Source organism: Salvia hispanica, chromosome 3 (assembly GCF_023119035.1).
Source record: "Salvia hispanica cultivar TCC Black 2014 chromosome 3, UniMelb_Shisp_WGS_1.0, whole genome shotgun sequence".
Taxonomy (NCBI): Eukaryota; Viridiplantae; Streptophyta; class Magnoliopsida; order Lamiales; family Lamiaceae; genus Salvia; species Salvia hispanica.
The window spans coordinates 9,235,752-9,260,205 of NC_062967.1; the positions used below are offsets into that span (position 1 = coordinate 9,235,752).

A 24,454-nucleotide genomic window follows, 5' to 3' on the forward strand; every position below is an offset into this window, starting at 1 on the left:
ACATAATGTATGCTTGTTTGAATTGCTGTTGACATAGTCATATGGTTCCATAAAATAGATATGAAAAACAAACGTGAATTCATATGTGAAGGGTCAGAGGATTACAAAGTATATCAATAGGGTATGATGACAATTGTCATATGTATGATTGTAGTTGCTATAAATTTTGAAATGATAATACTGTATTGTTGACATTTTGTATGAAATAGTGATATTGGCATTTTATACAATAATTATTGACATAATGTGAGCTTGTTTGAATGGTTGTCAAGATAGTTATATGGTTAACATTATATTACTATATTTTTAACATTTTTATTGTACTTGCTTTTAAACCAGAAAAAAAGAACACAACAAAAAGAAAAAGAAGTACATCAATTGATGGGGATGAGTTGACTAGATCTGAGATTAGAAGTAAAAGAAAAAATGACAAGAGACCATTAATTGCTTCTGAGATTAGAAGCAAAAAACAGAATGAAATGTATACAGAGAATAAGGAACAGAAAAAGAAAAGTAATTTCTTTTCTAAAAGGCTTCTAGTCAAAAGGAAGACGTGGTATTTTATTGAAACACTGAGAAAATTGAATGAGGCCCAGATTAATGCTGTCAAGGACATGGGTTTTGGGAATGTTTTTCATTTCAAAATCGATTACATTCCTACCTATTTGGCTTTTGAATTGGTGAAATGTTTTGATGAAAAAGAGTGCAAGATAAAGTTAAATAATAGGAGGAGTGTTAGTATAACAGAGGACGATGTGGAGCTGGCTTTTGAATTGGTGAAATGTTTTGATGAAAAAGAGTGCAAGATAAAGCTAAATAATAGCAGGAGTGTTAGTATAACAGAGGACGATGTGGAGCTGGTATACGGATTTCCGAGAGGTAGGATAAATTACTCCAGAGATAACTGTAAAAGTAATGCGTCTTTCATGAGAGATATAGCCAAACATTGTGAAATAAAAGAAGGAGGAAATGTTAGCCATAAAGCTGTGGAAGAGCTTATGTTAGAAGATAGTGAAGGAGGGCCATGGTTCAAAAGATTGTTCTTGTTACTTTTAGAATCAGGATTGATTGAGCCATCAACATGTGGAACAATAAAGTCTAAGATTGGGGAAATAGTTGACGATCTGGACAATATTGGAAATGTCAACTGGTGTTCGTATACGTTGTCTGTTCTGAAGTTTGCAAAGGAAAATTGGTCAAAGAAAAAGATGAAAGCTTTTGCAGGACCACTTCCTCTGCTCATGGTATGTTTTACGTTTCACATTAAAGTATTAATAGTGAATATAATGCTGACATAATGTTTTATAAGTAGTTGATATAGCTTATAATTGTTATTGATATGTATTTTATATGCAGCTCTGCTATATGGATAGAGTTTTACAAGCCAAACGTTCAGTTCCTCGCACATTCCCATTAATGAAAGGCTGGACAAGCACACATCTCCAGGCTAGGGAAGATAAGGAGATAGATGTGGGAATATTTGGTAATGGACTTATCTTCAGAAGATATGTCCGTAATCTGGAGCAGGAGCAGGAGCCTCAACAACAGATTCCACACGTAGTTGACAGTGGGGTTGGGTCTTCCCAAAACGTTGTCCCAAAAGATATGATGCAGAATGTAATGAAATACATTCAACTCATAAATTATGGGAAGACAAATCTAGTAAAAACCCTTGAAGAAGTTCCTACACAAGTCCAAACTAATCATCTATTTGGATTAGTATGTGATATTGCTAGATCTGCAATTGGAAGCCCAACAACTTCTGTTCAATCTGTGGAAGACAAGTGTGTAAAATTGGCAGAGTCATTTCTTCAAGACAAAAATGAGGCATTTGACAACTGTAAAACAATCTGTGAAGCACTAGTTACTGTTGAAAAGAAAAAGGAAGAACTTGAAGATTTGACTAAATTTCCAACTTTCAAATGGAGAGATTGCTATAACAAAGTAAGTACATTATTTTGTTTACATACCTTTTCTCTAAGTTGAAATTAATTTAATATTAATTATAAATAACCTTTTCAATAGACTGCTGAAGAAGAAGTATGTGAAAAACAACAAAGTGAAGGACAAGAAGAACAAGAAGGATCAAAAGAGGACAACATATGTGGCACCAATAATGAATCAACGTCTCCTATATCACCTCCTGTACTAGAGTCTGATAACAAGGAGAGTGAGAAAGAAAACCAGAAAGATCTTGAACAGGTACAATTTACAATTACTATCTTAAACTATAAAGATATTCTGCATTTTATAGAAAAAAATATAATTAACATAACATAATGTGTTTCAATTGAAATAACAGGAAGATAAGAAGAACCAAGATGAACACATGGTGAACCGGACAGAGAAAATCCACTGTATAAAGAAAATAATATTGTTGAGGTAACTAAAACTAAGATTAAACTGTATATAATTTTTATAAAATAAGTGAAGTGTTGTTGACATGAGTTGATAGTGTAGTTGATATAAGATATAATAATTATTGACATGACTTCTACGTGTAGTTGACATGGACCATTTTGTTTACATATATTTCTCAAAGTTAAAATTAATTTAATATTAATTATAAATGACTATTTCAATAGACTGCTAATGAAGAAGTACATGAAGAACAAGATAATGAAGAACAAGAAGAAGGAGAAGCATCAAAAGAGAAAACAACATGTGGTGTCAATAATGAATCAGTGTCTCCTATGTCAACACTTGTTCTAGAATCTGGTAATAAGAGGAGAGAGATAGAAAATCAGAAAGATCTTGTACAGGTACAATTTACAATAATTATCTTAAACTCTAAATATATTCTGCATATTATAGATAAAAATATAATTGACATAACGTAATATATTTCAGTTAAAATGGATAAAGAAAATAATATTGTTGAGGTAAGTATAACTAAAATCCATTATATTATTTTTATAAAATGAAAGAAATGTTGTTGACATGACTTGATAGTGTAGTTCATATGATTTATAATAATTATTGACATGGCTTTTACTTGTAGTTGACATAACTTATAAGTGTTGTTGACATAGCCTCTATGAGTAGTTAACATATTATGTACTGTAGTTGACAAGAGAAAGAAACAGAATCCATATCTCTACATTGTCATTTTCTGATCCTAAAGGGAAGAGCCAAATCTCGTCTTTTGTTATTTAGAATTAATTATAAATTACTAATTTAATAGGCTGTTGAAGAAAAAGAAGAAGAAGGAACAAAAGAAGACATAGTAGGTGATAACAATAGTGAATCAGCCTCTACTATTTCACCTCCAGCTGCAAGTTCAATGGATGACGCACATGTTGAAATGAACAAAGCAAAGCAACAGGAGAAAGGAAAAGAGAAAGAAGAGAATATTGTTAAAGTGAAGTAACTGAAACTAAAATTAGATATTGTATTGTTTTTATAAAATGGCTTGAAAGTGTGGTTGACAGTTGGTTATAATTGTTATTGACATTATTTGTATGTGTAGTTGACATGTCTTATAATTGTTGTTGATGTGAATTTTATTTGCTGTTAATATGTATCTGTGTGTAGCAGAGATGGTATGTACTGTAATTTATATAACTCGTATGTGCCGTTGACATAATATGCACCATACTTGACATAATTATAATAGTTGTTGACATGATTTTTAATTGAAACTAACATGAATTTTATTTGAACTGACAGAAGAATGTTGTTCCATGCTCTGAGATTCCACTGACAGAATGTAGTGTGAAAGAGTCTGATGATAAAATGCATTCCGTCCCATTCCTAGGCTCTCCAGTTGACATCAGAGCTGTAGATACAAAAACATATCTGGAATCTTATGAAAGAACTGTGTACTACTACATACTAGAAACAGAAGGAACAGATGAGTATGCATTATTTAATTATTTCATTGAGCTAAAATTTTTTTTAGTTTTCTATGAAGTAAACATAATTTATAAATATTGTTCATATGTCATTTGTATAACTTCATTTCAGAAATGCATGCATTTATGAAGATGATTTTACTTGGGCGACCAAGGAATTGTTTTTATCACTGAAGCCCCATGTTGAAATTAATGTGGGTGTAATAAATGCTTGGGCTTCACACCTGAACAACAGAGAAAATGAAAGGCCAACAACATCACTTTCACGCTTTTTTATGAGTACATCTCCATGTGTAAGTAATCTTAAATTATATGTAAACTATTTGAGTCAGATGTCTCCCTAACCAAATATGTTAATTGCAGAATTTCAATGTAACAAATCGGCAGGAAAATTGGGATGCTTTGACAGCAAAGACAAATTTTATTTCTCAGATAAATAATGAGGTTGAAAGAAGACCAAATTTCAACTGGAGAAAAATTGATTTGGTAATAACATCTAAAAATGATATCTATGTTATAATATGAACAAGTATTCTATGTATATAATTATATATTTCATGTCATACAGGTCTTCTTCCCAGTTTGTGCAGATAATCATTACTACCTTGTAGTATATTGGATGAAGAAAAACATCATTGACATCATAGATAATATAAAGCCACTTAAAGATACAGATCCGTTGAAGAATTATGACATTGATATTGGCTTACTGGTATGCTTTTATATATGTTATAGACATATTCTCTACATTGTGTTGAAATGCTTTATACATGTAGTTTAAATTAATTATTTATATATTTTGCAGAAAGATATGTTTGAAGGATACTTCATAGAGAAGAAATTGCTAGATCTTTCAGAAAATATAAACAAGTCTTCATTCAACTTTGTGAATTTAGAATGGGCAACAACCACAAACATAAAGGATTGTGGTGTCTATTTGATGAGGCACATGGAGACCTATGTTGGGAAAAAGGGCAGTGATTGGGATATCGGCTTCTCTGCGCGTAGTCTGAAGATTATCCAAATACTCAGGGGAAGATATTGCTGCACGATGATTGCATCAATTTATAATAACCAGAGATCAACAATGTTACAACTAGCTCGTGATTGGATGGAAGCAAACATGGACAAATTGCATAAGCTAGACAACAAATACAAGAAGTTGTTTAGTTGTAGAAAGAGGAAGTGAACAAAAACAGATTTTAATGTATGATGTTAACTTATTTTCTGGATTGGTTTTAAAATAATTATTATGCACTCTGACTTTTGTTGACATGGCTAGTATTTGTAGTTGACATGACTTAAAGTTGTTATCAAGATGTTTTCTATGTATTATTCACATGGATAAGTAAAACAGTTATCACAATATATTATTTTTATAAAATGAGTGAAGTGTTGTTGACATGACTTTATAGTGTAGTTGATATGAGTTATAATAATTATTGATATGGCTTCTACGTGTAGTTGACATAAGTTATAAGTGTAGTTGACATGGCCTCTATGAGTAGTTGACATAATTTATAAGTGTAGTTGACATGGCCTCTATGAGTAGTTGACATATTATGTACCGTAGTTGACATTACTTTTATGACAACAAATGAACCGTAGTTGACATGGCAAGAATTTGTAGTTGACATAAATTTTATGTCCATTAAAAAAGAAAAGCCAACAACTTCAACATTTGAACAACATTGAAAAAAAACCTATGCAATCTTTAATAATATGTCAACTATGAAATCAGTACAACAACTTATATAGAAATGTCAACAACTTGAATTGAATGTCAATAGCTCAAAAACAATTCTTGTAACTAAAAAATATTTACACCTATTTTTCTTAATTTTTAAATTTTAAATATGTACTGGTAAGATTATCATAAAAAACATGTTAATAGTTTCAATATAAAAATTCAACATTTTGTCCATACCTTAATTATCAAATCTCAATAACTTATAGGAAAAATTTGAACATCTTATCAATAGGCTTCATATAAAATTTCAGAAAACTCAATATTTGGAATAAATTTATAAATTATGGTAATATAACACATGTCAATATAAAGCAAATTAAATGTCAAAAACAAAAAAGAAAATATAAATCATGTAAACTGCCTTTTTTTAATTCAAAAGTTAACGATGCCATTGTCTTATTTTCTAATAAACTGCCGGAAAAAAATTTAATTTATAGTAATAAATGCCAACAAGAGAAAGATGAGCTACACTCTATTCTATCTTCTTCTCTCTCAAAAATACATTACCGCTCAGAAAATTTCGACTACTATCTCATATACAAACCCTACATCTACTCGACTTCATCTCTTTTCTAGATTTCTAAATCGATTAAGAGTACTAGGAATGTCAACCGGACAAAAAAACACAAGTGATTCAACTGGATCGTCGGGGTTTCCTGTAGAAACGACATCAGAAACGGAGGTCAACACCAAATCAACAAATAGTACTGAAACGACTCATTCAGGTTAAAGATTTCTTTCGTTTATTAATTGTATGACTTCAATTTCAGTTTTTTAAAACAAAGTTTTATTATCTAAAAGATTTTATTTTTAGGTTTCATTATTTAATAATCTGATGAGTTCGACTTTTGCTTTTTGAAACACCAGAAGAATAATTTTGAGGTTAAGTATTATGTATTTAAATTTTTATGATTATTGACATTAGAAGATGTCTGTTGACATAGTAGTATTGGCATTTTATAAAATGAATCTTAACATAATGTATATCTCTTCAAATAGATATGTTCTGTAGAAACAAACGTGAATTTATATGTGAAGTGTCAATAATTATTGTATGATTGTAGTTGCTACAAATTTTGAAATGATAATACTGTATTGTTGACATTTTATACAATAATTATTGACATAATGTGAGCTTGTTTAAATGGCTGTGAAGATAGTTATGTGGTTGATATAAACTAGATTTGTTGTATTTATAAAGAATTGTTTATGTTAAACAACATATGACTGCACTTGTCATATATAGGGTTGTAGTTTCTATTAATTTTGATATTATATTACTGTATTGTTGACATCATTATTTTAATTGCTTTTAAAACCAGAAAAAAAGAACACAACAAAAAGAAAAAGAAGTACATCAATTGATGAGGATGAGTTGATTACATCTGAGATTAGAAGTAAAAGAAAAAATGACAAGAGAAAATTAATTGCTTTTGAGACTAGAAGCAAAAAACAGAATGAAATGTATACAGAAGCTAAGGAACAGAAAAAGAAAAGTAATTTCTTTTCTAAAAGGCTTCTAGTCAAAAGGAAGACGTGGTATTTTATTGAAACACTGAGAAAATTGAATGAGGCCCAGATTAATGCTGTCAAGGATATGGGTTTTGGGAATGTTTTTCATTTCAACATCGATTACATTCCTACCTATTTGGCATTTGAATTGGTTAAATGTTTTGATGAAAAAGAGTGCAAGATAAAGCTAAATAATAGCAGGAGTGTTAGTATAACAGAGGACGATGTGGAGCTGGTGTATGGATTTCCGAGAGGTAGGATAAATTACTCCAGAGATAACTGTAAAAGTAATGCATCTTTCATGAGAAAGATAGCCAAACATTGTGAAATAAAAGAAGGAGGAAATGTTAGCCATAAAGCTGTGGAAGATCTTATGTTAGAAGATAGTGAAGGAGGGCCATGGTTCAAAAGATTGTTCTTGTTACTATTAGAATCAGGATTGATTGAGCCATCAACATGTGGAACAATAAAGTCTAAGATTGGGGAAATAGTTGACGATCTGGACAATATTCGAAATGTCAACTGGTGTTCATATACATTGTCTGTTCTGAAGTTTGCAAAGGAAAATTGGTCAAAGAAAAAGATGAAAGCTTTTGCAGGACCACTTCCTTTGCTCATGGTATGTTTTATGTTTCACATTAAAAATTATTAATAGTGAATATAATGTAAACATATATCAACATATGTCGTGACATATGTCACTGATTTAGCATTTGTTGATATATTTTTCTCTTAATTGACACTGGATTACTCACACAGTTTACAAAGTAAGCACATAATGTTGTATATGTAGCTGATATAGCTTATAATTGTATGTATTTTATATGCAGCTCTGTTACATGGATAGAGTTTTACAAGCCAAACGTTCAGTTCCTCGCACATTCCCATTAATGAAAGGCTGGACAAGCACACATCTCCAGGCTAGGGAAGATCGGGAGATAGATGTGGGAATATTTGGTAATGGAGTAATGTTCAGAAGATATATCCATGAACAGGAGCAGGAGCCGGAGCAGGAGCCTCAACAACAGATTCCCCATGTAGTTGACAGTGAGGTTGGGTCTTCCCAAAGTGTTGTCCCAAAAGATATCATGCAGAATGTAATGAAATACATTCAAATGATGAACTATGGGAAGACCAATCTAGTAAAAACCCTTGAAGAAGTTCCTACACATGTCAAAACTAATCATCTATTTGGATTAGTATGTGATATTGCTAGATCTGCAATTGGAAGCCCAACAACTTCTGTTCAATCTGTGGAAGACAAGTTTGTAAAATTGGCAAAGTCATTTGTTCAAGAAAAAGATGAGGCATTCGACAACTGTAAAACGATATGTGAATCACTAGTTGCTGTCGAAAAGAAAAAGGAAGCACTTGAAGATTTGACAGAATTTCCAACTTTCAAATGGAGAGATTGCTATAACAAAGTAAGTACATTATTTTGTTTACATATATTTTCTCTAAGTTGAAATTAATTTAATATTAATTATAAATTACTATTTCAATAGACTACTGAAGAAGTACATGAAGAACAACAAAGTGAAGAACAAGAAAATGAAGAACGACAAGGATCAAAAGAGTACAACACATGTGGCGTCAACAATGAATCAGCGTCTCCTATATCACCACCTGTAATAGAATCTGATAACAAAGGGAGTGAGACAGAAAATCAGAAAGATCTTAAACAGGTACAATTTACAATAACTATATTAAACTATAAAGATATTCTGCATATTGTAGGAAAAAATATAATTGACATAACGTAATATGTTTTAATTGAAACAATAGGAAGATAAGGAGAATCAAGATGGCACAAACGTTGAAACAGAGAGAGAAATCCCACTGGATAAAGAAGATAATACTGCTGAGGTAACTAAAACTAAAATTAAACAGTATGTTATTTTTATAAAATGAGTGAAGTGTTGTTGACATGACTTGATAGTGTAGTTGATATGAGTTAAAATAATTATTGATATGGCTTCTACATGTAGTTGACATAACTTATAAGTGTAGTTGACATGGCCTCTATGAGTAGTTGACATATTATGTACCGTAGTTGACATAACTTATAAGTGTAGTTAACATGGCCTTTATTAGAAGTTGACATATTATGTACCGTAGTTGACATTACTTTTATGACAAGATATGAACCGTAGTTGACATGGCAAGAATTTATAGTTGACATGAATTTTATGTTCACCGAAAACAGAATATTGCTTCATTATCTGAGAGTGCACTTCCAGAAGATAAAAACAGATCAGAACTCAACAAAGCAGAAGTAAATGATGTTGATATACTGCCATACCTTGAAGTTCATGAAAGAGATCTCTACTACTACATAGTAGAAACTGGAAGAATAGATAAGTATGTATAATTTAGTTTTCTAAACAGTTGACAAGATTTATGATTGTTGTTCATATATAATTTTTATAACTTCATTTCAGGAATACATGTGTATATGATGATGATTTTACTTGGGCATCCAAGGAATTGTTCAACTCACTGAAGCCCCATGAAGAAATTAAATCTGGTGTTATTGACTCATGGGCTTCACATTTGAACAACATTGAAAAAGAAAAGCCAACAACTTCACCTGCACGCTTTTTCATGACAACATCTCCAACAGTGAGTAATCTAAAAATTTATATAAAATATTTGAATTACAAATCTTCTTAACCAAATATGTTAATTGCAGAATTTCAATGTTACAAATCGGCCAGAAAGTTGGAATACTATGATTGCTACGAACAAATTCATTGATGAAATAGAGAATGAGATTCAAAAAAGACTGGAATTTGATTGGAGAAACATTGATTTGGTAATTAGATCTAACAATTAAATTTTTGAGAAAATATTAGGATGTGTTCTTTGAATGTAATTTTATCTTCAATGTCATATAGGTCTTCTTTCCAATCTGGGAACACCGACGTTACTACCTGGTAGTATTTTGGCTGAAAGAAAGTAAGATTGAGATCATAGACAACAAAAAAGTTAATGGCATGGAAGCATTAGAGGAGTATGGACATGAAATTGGTTTACTGGTATGATTTTTTTTATATTATTGAAACAGTCTCTACATTCTGTTGATATAATTTATGCACAATGTTAAAATGTATTTTATTTGTAGTTTTATTTATTTATTAATATATTTGCAGAAAGATATGTTGGAGGCATACTACAAAAAGAAGAACTTGTTAGACATATTCGAAAATATTAACAAGTCTTACATCGATATTCTTTCCTTGAAGTGGGCCAGAAGCAGTAACATAAAGGACTGTGGTGTCTATTTAATGAGACACATGGAAACTTATGTTGGAAAAAAAGATAGTGAATGGAATGTTGGCTTCTCTGCACATAACATAAAGATACTCCAGGTACTGCGTGGAAGATATTGCTACAACTTGATTGCATCAAGTTACAACAACCAGAGAGTGCCCATTTTAGAAGTAGCTAATGCATGGATGGAAGAAAACAAGCACAGATTGAATAGTTTAAACAACAAATACAAAAAGTGGTTTGTTAATAGAAAGTAGTGAAACAAAATTTGGGATGTATTTAACATTTAATGTTATTAGCTTACTTGTTTTTGGATGGATTTAAAAACAGCTACTACTGTGATTTTAACTTTTGAACTTATGAAAATGTATATTTTCTGTTAATTTTGTTATGATTCACATGACTTATTATTATTGTTGATATGGCTTATAATTCTTATTGACATGACTCATAATTGTTGGTGACATAATTCTATAGATACTTAAGATAGTAAATAATATAGTTGACACAGCTTTAACATCAATATCAGTTTAGGACAATGTCCTTATTTTAATAGAAAGCCCACCTCGTTGGTTTAGCTCGATAGTATTCTTTTCTCCTCGTTTATCACGCCGAGAGCGCGAAGTATCACCTTTAAATTAGGCATATCACAAATCAGTTTCAATCATGGATTTCAAATCATGCATGATCTCACGTTTCCCTTTTTCCCATCGATTATTTTCAAAATCATCAATCAAAATCAATGTATGATTAACATATCATTTTTATTCAATGAACAATTCCAAATTCACCATTAAATCATGTCACGCATGAGTGTTCCACACACACAACATACGCACACGATCATCACACTTGTGCACGCCTCGGTCGGCGTGCACACACACACACACACACACGGTCAAAAACACACACACATCCATGCATCGCAAAATTCACCAACTAAAACCCCTTTCACTCGTTCTAGATGCATGCGGATTCAAGAATACCGATTAATCGGTAGAAGAAGAGGAGATCAAAATTTAAAGTACCTTTTCCAAAAGAACGAACGGTAGAAACAAGGAATTAGTCTTGATTCTTCAATAATCTCTTGAACTTCACTTGAATTCTTCTCAATTGATGAAGAAATCTTGAAGAAAACTTGAAGAAAATATGGAGAAAGTGGGGAGAAGATTTTCGAAAATATTGGGGAGAGTGGGCGCCGGTTTTGTGATCTCTAGGGTTAGGGTTTCTCTCCTATTTATAGAGTCACAAATAATAATATCCCTTAATTAAATAATTAGAGATTTGGGAATATTTGTTGGTTATAGGGGCCGAAAATTTGGAGGTGGTTAGGAGAGAATTTTCGAAATCTAGGCTATTAATTTAGCCTATGATTTAATTCAAATATTTCACGGAGTAGAATAATATATCACGGAGCAAGAATAAATAAAATACTCCTCAATAATAGCCAAAAGTGGCGTGACTTTTTCAACTCTTCCAAGAGATTTGAATTTCAAATCCTAATTTAATTAGGATATGCAATATCTTCTTAGATTTGGCAAGATATGCTAGGATATTTTAGCATATTTATATTTATTCATGGAAGAGAATAAATAAGGGATCAAATAAATAAATAATTCCCTCTTCTCCAAAATATGAGATTTTCGAAAATCTCATGGGAATAATCAAAGGTGGAGTTCGAAAATTCCATGTAGGAATTATAGAGTAATTGGACTTTGGATTTAATTTGGATAATTATCCCAAACAAAATAATTAAATCCAAGAATAAAAAAATATTATTTCTTCTCCAATAATCATGATGGCCGAAAATTCCACATGCTTTAACAAATGCTCCTATTTAATTCTCACTCATCCCTTAGGAAAATAAATAATTCCCCCACAATTATATTACTCCGCATCAAAAATTCACATATTCAGATCAATCATCTCTTCACTTCCACTCCCTTTTCTCAACGTATTGACCTTTCAACGGCCACATCATTTTTCCACATCTTTGACTATTCAATAGCCACGTCAACATTTCAACAAGTTGACTATTCAACTCAATCTCCATTCTCATACGCAATTAGGTCACAAAGACACTATGTAATTAATCACTCATCAAATAATTCACATATCATAGCATTTAAGGCATTTAATGCAAAAAAATTTTATAACCCGAAAATTAGGGTTTGAAAAAGTGGAGCGTTACTTTAATTCGGATTTGGACGTTCTCTACTACCTATTTATGCTTGATCGCTTCACATTATATTTTATAAAGAACATGGCTATATTACAAAACCAGAATTATTGAGAGATGCCAAAACATTGATTTTTTAAATAAAAATAAAAATTCATATCAATGTATGTTAGATAATTTTTAAAAAGCTGTGCTCAGATAGTTAATACTTACTACTTAAATGAGAAATTGATTCGTTCTTTTGTTCCGATTCAAGTGAGACGTTTCATCTGCCACAATAATTGGGAAAAATGTTTACGAGTTAAATAGAAAAAATAATACTAGAAGAAAGAATAAGAGTTTATTTTTTGGCAAGAGATAAAATGAGATAATTAACTTGGGACATCACATAAAGGAATATGAATCAAGTAACTTGAGCCATCTGAATAGCATATTTACAAAACCAGCATATATATATATGATAATATGAAGGTGATATCATGGTTATGGACTTTACAAACATTTGAGTCATAGATGGAGGTCTATACCACAATGAATCCAAATTTCAACATGACTTTTTTAGAGGAAAATTTCAGCAGGGTGAGATAATGATTGGTAGGTAGAGCTAGACATGCATGTCATAATAGGATGAATCAATTAAATGGACATATTGTATTGTTTATTTGTTTATATTTGATTAGCCAACAAATAACCCACGTCAAGATCTGAAGTCCCAAATCTTGGTATTTGAAGGCCTCCTCTCTAACGGGCCACTGTGTACCCTGATTGAATCCCCTCACAAACTGTCGGGCCGGGGTGTGGGGGCGACCAGGGTGACCGCATCACCTTTTTTTTGCTACAATAAATAAGGGAAATTATGAAGTCTTAATTTGCCTGAAAAAGTAGATTTTCATTCTGTGGTGCACAGATTGTCGATTCTATCAAAGTAACTATACTACTAGTATCAATCATTTTGCTTGGTTGATTAACAAATTAATCCTACGTGGAAGGCTAAGTAACGCTAAATTTGTCCCGACGAAACCAAAATGGGAAATATATGCATAAAACATTAGTAAAAATATGAGACTTTGGAAAAAGAAAAAAAAAAACTAAATGTAAATCGTGTTTTATGTATGTGTGAATATCTATTCAACACCTACTGGCCGATTTGATTCTGATCGGGTTTGGACGTAAGACATGCTAGAATATTGAACCGTTATGAACCCAATAAACCGGTCCAGCTCGACCCGGCCTGAATCAGCTGCCGATAAATCGGTTTTTGATCAATTGTTTAGAAATTATCCATTTTCCTAAAAAGCAAATCATGGTTCTCAATATCATGATTTGAATCTATAATTTTGATTTGTTATTAGTTAAGAATTAAGATGTTTCAATAATCTTATTTGAATATTATTAGACATTTGAGCTTAATTGTGAACTTGTATGCATGTTCTTGTTAGCACTATATCAGTATTTTATCTGATTCAGGACTTGTATTTGATAATTTTTTTAGTTTATCATTCACTAAGTTTAATTTTTTTTTTATAATATATATACTTAATAAATATATATAGGGATATAGTACGGTATTCTGGCTTGATAAATAGTTAGACCGGTCTGATCGATTGAGCAATAAACCGCTATATTTGACGGTTCACTTGCCGGTCTGTTTTTAAAAGCATTTATATTAACACAAAATATGATCACCATACTTCATAGAGCAAATGGAGAAGAAGGCTGGTACACTACAGGAACCTTGGACATGGTCGTGTTGCCGGTCATGACATTCTCCGCGACAGTATCCTCTCCGATCACCGGATCGATCTGCACCACCCTCTCCGGTACAACCTTGTTCCCGTCCACCTTAGCCAGCACCTCAAAATGCATCCTCACAGACTGTGGCTTCGTCCTCCACTCCGGGAAACCAGACATATTGAATCCATCGCTTTGTCCCGTCTTCTTCTCGACCACAAAACCCATCTTCACAAAAGTCTGAGCCGAAACATCCGCCTTCACAAGCTTGAACGAACCCTCCTTAGCCGCTTTGGGACCCAGCACGGACGACAGCAGAGCCTCAAACCCGACCAGGTTAGAGTTGGAGCCATCAATGGATGTGATGGGCCACATTGTGCTGAAGCGATCAGGCGCAAGAAGCGCAGTGGCTTCACTTTGGAGATCAATGGCTGTGCTGCTGGATTTCACGGATTTCCTCTTTGATGCAGAGGATAGCTCGACGAGACCAGGAGCGAGGCGCTTTAACTTGAGCCGGTTGTTGGATGAAGGCGATGAAGAGGTAGGGGATGTGAGCGATGTTGGTCCAACAATGCGAAGGGAAAGAAGAGGGCCGTCATGGGATTGGGCGGCATTGCGTAGCCACTCGGCTAGAGCTAAAATACCTGATGCAAAGTTACTGCTGGTCCGATTAAATGGCAGCGGTAGCTCAATTGGATGACGCAAGCTAACGGATCGAGCACCCTTAACAGTGACTACGGCACCATCTGCTAGAATCACTTTCTTCAGCACACCGGCATCCACGTCATGCTGCATCGAAGAACAATCACTAAATCAGATAAGAGAAGCAAAGCAAATTGTTTTCCTAGTTTCCCTCTTCACATATAGATGTGCAATTCCAGATCACCATACTCATACACAAATTCAATTCCAAATACAATTAAATCAACCTATGGATTCATACATTATATGGTAATAGTGCCTCATAGTCTACCCAAGATTGATGTACTAAAGAGTTTGACACTTTGGAATACTGTTAGCTGTCAAAACTGAAAGATACATAGTCTACTAGTAGCTAATATCATTCCTCGAGCACCATACTCAACTCAATATAAGAAGTAAGAAGGTCGATTTACCATAGCCACAATCAAATAATTACATTAAACTCTAACAGAAAAGCATTAAAAGAAACTATCCTCAACACTCAATGATCAAGAACAAAATATACAGGCAATGACATCCATCGACATCAAACAGAAAATCCTAAGTTGAAAATGGATCTCCACTCATCATACTCATATAAAGCAAAAGCTGTCACCATACTCATAAGTTCAATTCCCAGATATAATCCATTAAACGGAAATCATGCCTCATAGTCCTATCAAGATTGATGGCGCTATTAAATGATGTTAGCTATCAAAAGTGAAAGATAGTGAATATCGTTCTTGACGCACCATACTCAACTCAATATAAGAAACAAGAAGCTCAATTTTCCAAAGCCACAATCAAACAATTATATTCCCTCAGAAATGCACTCACAGAAACTGCCCTCAACAATGTACAGTAATTCTTGCGTTGAAAATGGATCTCCACTCATCAGTCATATATAGCAAAAAATGTCACCTATAGATGCACAAATCCAGATCACCATACTCATAAGTTCAATTCCAGATACAATACCTATGGATCTATGTATTTAACAGTAATCGTGCCTCATAATTCCATACTACCTCTCAAGAATAATTACTAAAGAGTTTGGCACTATGCAATATAACTTTAGCTGTCAAAAGTGAAAGATACATCGTCTACTACCAGTCATATCGTTCCTCAAGCATTATACTCAACACAAATAAGAAGCAAGAAGCTCGATCTTCCAAAGCCACAATCAAACAAATACTATATGAAACTATAACAGACAAGTATCAACAGAAACTGTCCTCAACACTCAATGATCAAGAGCAAGAACAGGACAAAAACATACAACCAATGACATCTATCAACATCAATCATGAAACCTTAACTTAGACTTACAGGTAATGAGATTCGCATATCCTTGGCATCTTGAATCCAAAGCTCCATTGGGCCAGCCAGCTGGAAAGGGGCAAGAACAGGCAGATTATCATCAAATTTCTTCGTCTCCACTAAACCGTTTTCCTCACCCAGCCTAGCCGAATGCGCTGTTTGGAAAATAGGCAAATCCACGTATTCCCAACGATTCACATCCTCCAAAAGCTTAAATGGCATTACTTTATTATCAATCTCCACATCGAATTCATAAGCTACTGACTTTCCCATCTGTGCGTCCCTCAAATCAAACCCAGATATCTTAAATTCATCAGCCTGGAACCCTAATCCCTTCACAATTGCCTCCTTCAAATCCTATTACCATCACCCAGCAAATTTAAAAACCTTATAAGCAAACCTAACTTTATGCATAAGAAAAAATTCATCGCAAGAGAAGAGAATGTCGAATTGCATCAGGTGATTACCGAAATTGCTTTGGGGTATGGTGGATTGGAGGAATCATGGGTGGCAATCAGAGCGGCCGACTTCGAAACCTGAAATCCAATCACAACCAAACAAAGGAATGCAGCCAAATTCAATGATCGAAACCTTAGCTCCATCGAGAAGGTAAGATTACGAAATTCTGAATGGAAATCAAGGGCCTAATCAATTGATTGGCTGATGAAAATTGTATTGAATGTATTGCAAAGAAGAATGAAAAGATGGAATTTTTGCATTTAAAGTTTCTGTTTCTCGATATATTTCGATGCTTCTAGAGCTATATTTCATCGGTAGAGGCATGACGTGGAATTGAAGACCAATAGGAATTGAGTTAGTGATACGAATGGTGATATTTTATTGGTTGATTGACGTAGTTTTCGGTTTGTGGGACCGGTCGGGTCGGGTCGGTCAGGTTTTAAAAAATTTAAAATTAAATAAAAGAATAATGGCTTCGCCCGGACTCGAACCGGAGACCTTCAGTGTGTTAGACTGACGTGATAACCAACTACACCACGAAACCATTGTTGAGAATTCCTCACTTAGTAATTAATTTAACAGTAGAAAATCGAAAATTGGTAATGTGTGGTTTGAGATCTATTTAAAACAATTTGCTTGATACCCGATCAAGTGCTTGGACATAAATAGCGATTTTTTCTATTTTAAAAAATGGCATATGATGAAAATCGATCCATTTAATTATTGAAACAGTACATGGGCTAAAATAGAGATGGAAAGATTAAATAAAATTTATTCAGGAAAGCCTTTGTTATTTTAATTAAGTAATTACTACTTTTCTATTCGATGAGAAAGACAAAAATGTTTTAATTGTCTATTTTCACTGCCGAATGGTGAAATTGAGAGAAAAAAGAAAGGCATTTGCTCTTGTGATATGTTGCGGCCCATATATATGGTGGCCCAATACTTAAGGCCCAATACATGTGACCCATCTCTAACCTGAGAGGTTCCTATGTGGTTTAGGTATGGTCGTGGTAGTGACTACAGGTTCGTGGCTAGATCTAAGGTTTGAGGTCCGGTGTTGATATTTAGTGGTTTTGTTATTGTCTTTCTTTGAGATCTTTGATACTCCATAAATGTGTATCACTAAAAGCCTTCATCTTTATGCGATAATTGAGCCTAAATAAATTTGTTTTTTTTTTTTTAATTTTATATCGGTTCAAGTCTTAGATCTGTTTTGTTTTTGTTGTATAGTTTCTGGCATTGTATCTTGTGGAGTAATTATTTTTGTCGTATGTATGTAGTATGTTATTTCTGAGGTCTCGATAAATAAATAGTGAGTATTGCAGATATAATCCTTAAACTCTCACGTACTCACACACACACCATGACACACCTAAATGAAAATAAAATATAGTACTACTATATATTTGCATGAAGCAATGCACTGTGTTAAAATTAATGTCTAACCCCATTCACGAGCCACGCTTAAATTAACATCCATGGAGTATTCAGTGAATGTAATGATTGAGATTAAGCATTTGGATTTTGGAATACACTTTTAACACTTGCTTTCTCCAATGAGAAATTAAGTTCTTTACTTAATTGATCAATGCAAACATTTTTCTCTCTCCAATTATTTGTGTTCCACAAAGCTTTCATAGGTTATGATGGTTGATGAGAATTGAGAACCACAAAGCCTCAATGATTTGAACATTTATACTATTACTACTTTGTTCAAAAAAAATAATCTAGAATTTTTAGTTTTGATCATTCACCAAAATTACTATTCTTTCGGTCTCTAAAAATTTATCATCTTTCACTTTTATTATTTATGATGGTGGACCTCATATTCCATTAATTCTTACCTATTCAAATTTTATTAAAATTAATACTATATAAAAATAAGATTTGCATATCATTAACTTTATCAACCTATTTTCCATTACATCTTTGAATCTTTCAAAACTCATACTGAATTAAATGATGACAAATTATTAGGAACGAAGGAAGTATTTATCAATTTATATAGGAGTAAATTTCTCTATTTAATTATATCAAAATGGCCGGTTAGAAGTTGATTCCCCTGCTAATAGTTACATGTCTGCGATTCCATCATTAAATATAATATCCAGACTTAATTTTCAAGGCATGATATCATGGGAACTGATTTTTATGTTCGTCGTGATGCATAGTCGTCGGACTAAATCTCAAATTACTTTAGTTTAGTGAAATCAGATAATATTACTGTATTATAGAACAAGTAAGAATTACTACTAAATGAAAATTCGATCTCTATAGACTGTTCCTGCCACAATATTAAGCAGACATCTGTGGAATATCAAATATTTTTCTCTTAATCATTACTATATAATTATCGTTGATTTGCTACTTCGATAATCTTGGTCAGAAAAATATATGTACTGTCCTTCAATAGTTCAATAGTTTATGAAGCCATTTTCTGACTACCCTGATCATATTACTGACTCTGAAAGATGATAGTTGGAAATCCTGCCAAAACATTACCTTACACATATTTTTCTATTTATTTAATTTATTTATTATAATAGTAGTATAAAAATTTACTATAAAATTTTGTGTGATCATATATTTATTGACCAAAACATTTTTATTAAAATCACTGCACACATCACATAGAAATTCTGTAATATGATGAACCGCCTAAGAGCATCCGCAATGGTCGGCTAGCGACCGGCTAGCCGATTCGTCGCGCTAGCCGATCGGCTAGCCGGACCATTGCAATCGGCGAGGTCGATTTCGGCGAGCGGATCGGCGTGGGCTGGCCGATCACTCGTCGCTGGCCGAAGCGCTAGCCGATCGGCTAGCCGCCATTGTGGAGGCCCGATCGGCCAGCGCCGATTTTCAATTTTATTTTTTTTTTAAATCATATATAAACGCGATTTCCTTTTCATTTTCATTTGCACCACTTGTTTTAACGAGTTTTCTCTCTCTCTAACTTTCTGTACAAGAGCATCATCGAGCGATGGATCACAACAACGAGTCCCGTCCGGCGACGAGCGGATCTCAGACTCCCACGGTACCCGTGGGATCTAGATGGGGGCAGATGGGCCCGGGGTTTAACATCCCTTGGAATCAGATGATGGGGATGATGGCTGGTGCGCCGGGGAGGGGGGCGATGGGGGGTACCTGGGGGGTATGCCGTGGAGGATGCCGGGCGGCGGGCGGTCAGCGCCGGGTGGAGGGGTATGCCCCGGATGCAGCAGCGAGATGATGCTTTGCACGGCAGATGATGGGGATGATGTGGCAGGGGGGATGCCGCACGGTATGCATCCCGGGATGCCGAGGGGGGTGCGGGGGTCACCGGGAGGGACGCGGTATATCGGCCCTCGCTTGATTTTTTGACGGCTTCGTCTCACACGTCGACCCGGTGGAGACGCAGTTCTCTGGCGATGACCTTCTGTCATTGCATGATATGGGGATCGATCTCGGGGACGATGATACTCCCGTTCAGCCGACGCCGCCGCGCCGAAGAAGAAGACGAGGGGGAGGGGGAAGGGCAAGGCGGTCGGCGAGTTATCGCAGCCCGCTGCCACCTGGCCGGAGGAAGTGGACGGAGGATGAGTACGCCCGGGTGGCCAAGGGGTGGTTGGAGGTGTGCGACGATCCGCTGGTTGCGAACAACCAGCGGGTCGTCAACATATGGGCGAAGATCAGAGCTGCCTATAAGAGGCACTGCCCGCACGGGAAGGACTTCAGCAACGAGGAGGTCCGGAAGGGGTGGGAGCGCACCAGGGCCGCGGTGGGCCGTTTTGCGAATTTGTACGCCTACGCCCTCCATCAGCTCGGAAGTGGGCGGGACCGAGGACGACGCCGGAGGATAGCCGCGAGTCGGTTCCCCTTGGAGGGGAAGTATAAGGAGTTCACCTTCTGGGAGTGCTTCTTGTTGTTGAAGGACTCCGAGAAGTTCCGGGCGGGGTGCGACGCTGGGTGGCCGAAGAAGTAGCGACTTAACTATAGCGGCGACTACAGCGGCAGCAGCGGCGGATCCCACGACCTCCCCCCGGATGCTGAGGAGTTTCCATCCCCTCCTTCATTTACTGGTCGCCCCCGCCCGGTTGGACAGAAGCGGGCGCAGCGGGCTGCGAGGGGCGGATCCCCCCTATCGCCCCGCGAGGTCCAGTCCTCCGCCCTCCCAGCCGCCCCACTCGAGTACACTCTCCATTCGCGTAACCAAACGCGGGCTCAGATGTTACAGGTCTTCCGAGAGTGGAAGAACGCCACTGACCCTACGGAGAAGAGGTTTCTTTACGAGATGCTCGAGAGCATGCGTGCTGATTTAGAGATCGCGAGGTCACGGCTGGGGGGTTCCGACGTGGGCTCAGATACCACGGGTGGCGGCAGCGGCGGCGGCGACGGCGGCGCGACGACGAGGACGACGGCGACGGCGACGGCGATGAGGAGTAGAGAGTGGCGGGGCTCGTGTGTTGAAGACCTTTTTTTTAAAAAAAAATCATGTACTTTTTTTTTAAAATCTTTGTACTTTTTTTTTAATGGAATGGATTATTTTTCCCGTATATGTGTCGTAAATTTAATTCCGTATTTTAATCGTAATTTTAATTCCGTAAATGTAGTATATTTTGAATTATTTTTATTGCGGCTGGCCTATGGCTGGCCTAAATCTGATGTGGCAGGTGGTATTTTTAGTGTTGCTGACGTGGCAGGGGAGAGAATGACTGGCCTATGGCTGGCCTAAGCACCATTGCGGATGCTCTAAAGGTACAAATAAAACTTCACTGTAGTATACAGTACGTACCTCAATCAAAGAATGGGATTAAATGTCAAATATTCACGTTTCATACAATTAATGGGGCAAACAGTATAACTTATAATAAACTCATAATTGAAATCTTGATTTGCTCTTAGAATTATTAATAGAGGTCCATCATCAATTGAGATTTTTTAGGGTAATTGGGAAATGAGATGCAATATCAGCCACTCATTTTTATTAAATGATCATTTTTGTTAAATGAGTGATCCAGATTTTGCCATACAAAAAATGTTTTTGAATTAATTTATTATAAAAGGGTAGAATGGTAATTTCATATTATAATTAGAGTCCAGCCGCTGAACGCGATCCACGAGCCCTAATTCCTTGCACATTTTGAATCCTTTGTAAAATGCATAAATTTTCCCCAAATTCCCAATCGAATTGCTGCAGAATTTTGATCAGCCGTCTTCTGCCCTTCCAATCGGAGCTCCACGGTGATTTGTTTGATCAATTTCATTCAGCCGTCGAAATCGGTGTCAATGCTGAGGACGAAGGCGTCGTTGGCGATTGGCTACACCGACTGCACGACCTTCCTGCCGGTGACGCTGAGGAGGAACTCCTCGTCCTTCGCCATCAGGTACTTGCCGGAGCAGCTCCGCGCCCTCCACCGCCTAAATCGCGGCCGCGGAATCCGAACGATCCTGGAAGACGGAGGCGCCGTCGGGGTCGGCGGTTAGGTGTTTCTCGTGGCGGCTCTTCAGCTTCATGGATTTGGCTTTGCTGAAGAAATCTATGGCAGAATCAGAATCAATTCGATTTATTTTTATTTAGGGGAGCAGTGATCAGTTTCTTAACAAAATACATTTTGATTGGTGGTAAACGGCGGAAACATCCAGCAAAGGGAATTGGAAATACATATTTTTTTATTAATCTCGTCAACTAATTATGCAATTCATGTCAACTATACACATATAATGTCAATTATATGTGCAATCCATGTCAACTACATATATATTATGTCAACTACATATATCATAGTATGTTATTCATTTGTTGACATAAATAATATAGGTTGTTGACATGAAAATATTTGTTATTGACATTAATTATTTGTAAAATGTTGTTGTTGACATAATAGTTAACATAAATAACGTTTGTTGTTGAGATCGTAGTTGACATAATGCCTCTATAGTTGACATCGCGCGAAAATGACAATTATATCCTCTAGTTGACATAATGACTCAGTAGTTGACATTGCGCAAAAATTATGAATGAGTGGCTGAAAATGCATCTTAGTTTTTAATTAGATAAAAAAATATCAATCTAACCAGACCCACAGTAGGAGTAGTATATAATGTACCGTATATTATGGGTGCAGTTATATACTAGTGATCGTTTTATTATAAATAATTTAATCGTCAATTGGTAAAATTTGAGTTGAGATGTTATTATGCACTAGTATGGTACAGGACCGATAATAATTAATACTAATAATATTATTAGTTATAGTGTAACAATGATCTCAAGATTCAGCTGTGATAAAAATAAAAGAAATTGAAAATCAAACATATAAAACCAAATTTTAAGCAAAGACTTATCTACACGTCATTAGATATATTTTTTTATTATACATATTCTGGCTTGGAGACAAACCACGATTCACAAATTCATATGGAGTAATTTATTCGAAAATGGCATGGTAAAACAAATGAATACGGTGATGAATAAAGTTTCACTGCAATAGTTAAATTTTGAATTCATAATTAATAAATTTAATAAATACTACTAGTATTTAAAAAAACAATATTTTATTTTTTAAACAAGAGTAGTATAGGTAATATACATTTTAATATCCATCCTAAAGTATATTCTATTTTCCTCAACAAGGAAAACGTCATGATTTATGACTTCAGAGAGTATTTGATTTATAACTTCAGAGAGTATAGGTAATATACATTTTAATATCCATATAGGTGTTTGATGTGGACTAATCTGGTCCCTTGTTTTTAAAATTAAAATTTGTAAGTATTATTATTATTATTATTATTATTATTATTATTATTATGTACTTAGAGTTCCCATATACCTGCGAGGTTCGAAAATTGAGAGTGAACTGTGGATTCGTGTTGTTCATCGTGCTTGATGTTCCTTCATTTAATAATCTTGGTTGTCTCCCTACTAAAACTACAAATATTTTATAATTTTATGCAGCTAGTAAATTTTTCTTAACGATAAAAGTTAACTTTTTCATGTTCCTTTTCCTAGGAAGAAATTAGAGTAAGAATTTAATATTTTTATGAGCATATATATTGGACTATTTTTATTGTTTTGAAGGAAAAATTATGAGTAATGAAGAATACAAAAATGAAATTGTTGGAATTTAGATGTGATGCCTGTGGGTGTGAACTCCCAGTGAAAGCGTGTCGTGTTATCCCTTCATTAATAGGTGTTGAATATGCACGCCTTTCAGTCACGTCTATTTCTCTATCCCATATTTTTCGAATCCATTTTTTGTATTTTAGATTAATTTATTACTAGTAATTATGAAAACTAAACGCATAAGATGGGATTAATGAAGTCCTAGAAATAAGATTACAAATATCCGAGTATCTATTTTTATCGATCATAAAAACTAAACGCATAAAAAAAATACCATTATTGTTGCATAGAAAGTATCAGGAGTATTTTTTTTTTCCAATAAGGTACGTATAAGGATGATTTGATTTACAAGATTATCGAAATTATAATATGTGGAGTATTGTACTTGTATTTGGTTTATAAAATTTAATATCACAATCAATCATAGACCATATATCACAATCAATCATAGACCATGTATTCCTAATAATTAGTTATAGTCAGTTCTTCAACTAAAAGAATCTCACTACTAAATATTAGACCATATCTCATAATTATTTTGTCTAACAAATCGAATAGTCACATAAAAGTATATTACTATATGGTTC

General features: G+C 34.7%; 1 protein-coding gene and 1 non-coding gene across 2 annotated transcripts; both read right to left on the bottom strand.

The window, feature by feature from the left end:
- Positions 1 to 14,143: 14,143 nt before the first annotated feature.
- Positions 14,144 to 17,031, bottom strand: LOC125216614. Its single transcript, XM_048118367.1, has 3 exons — positions 16,768 to 17,031; positions 16,310 to 16,657; positions 14,144 to 15,088 (listed from the first exon to the last, which is right to left on the bottom strand). Exons 1-3 carry the CDS (start codon positions 16,900 to 16,902, stop codon positions 14,261 to 14,263), a joined length of 1,311 nt encoding a protein of 436 aa, XP_047974324.1. The 5' UTR covers positions 16,903 to 17,031; the 3' UTR covers positions 14,144 to 14,260.
- A 198-nt stretch (positions 17,032 to 17,229) lies between these two features.
- On the bottom strand, positions 17,230 to 17,303 carry TRNAV-AAC. The gene has a single exon. It is a non-coding gene; the product is annotated as a tRNA-Val (tRNA).
- Positions 17,304 to 24,454: the final 7,151 nt, after the last annotated feature.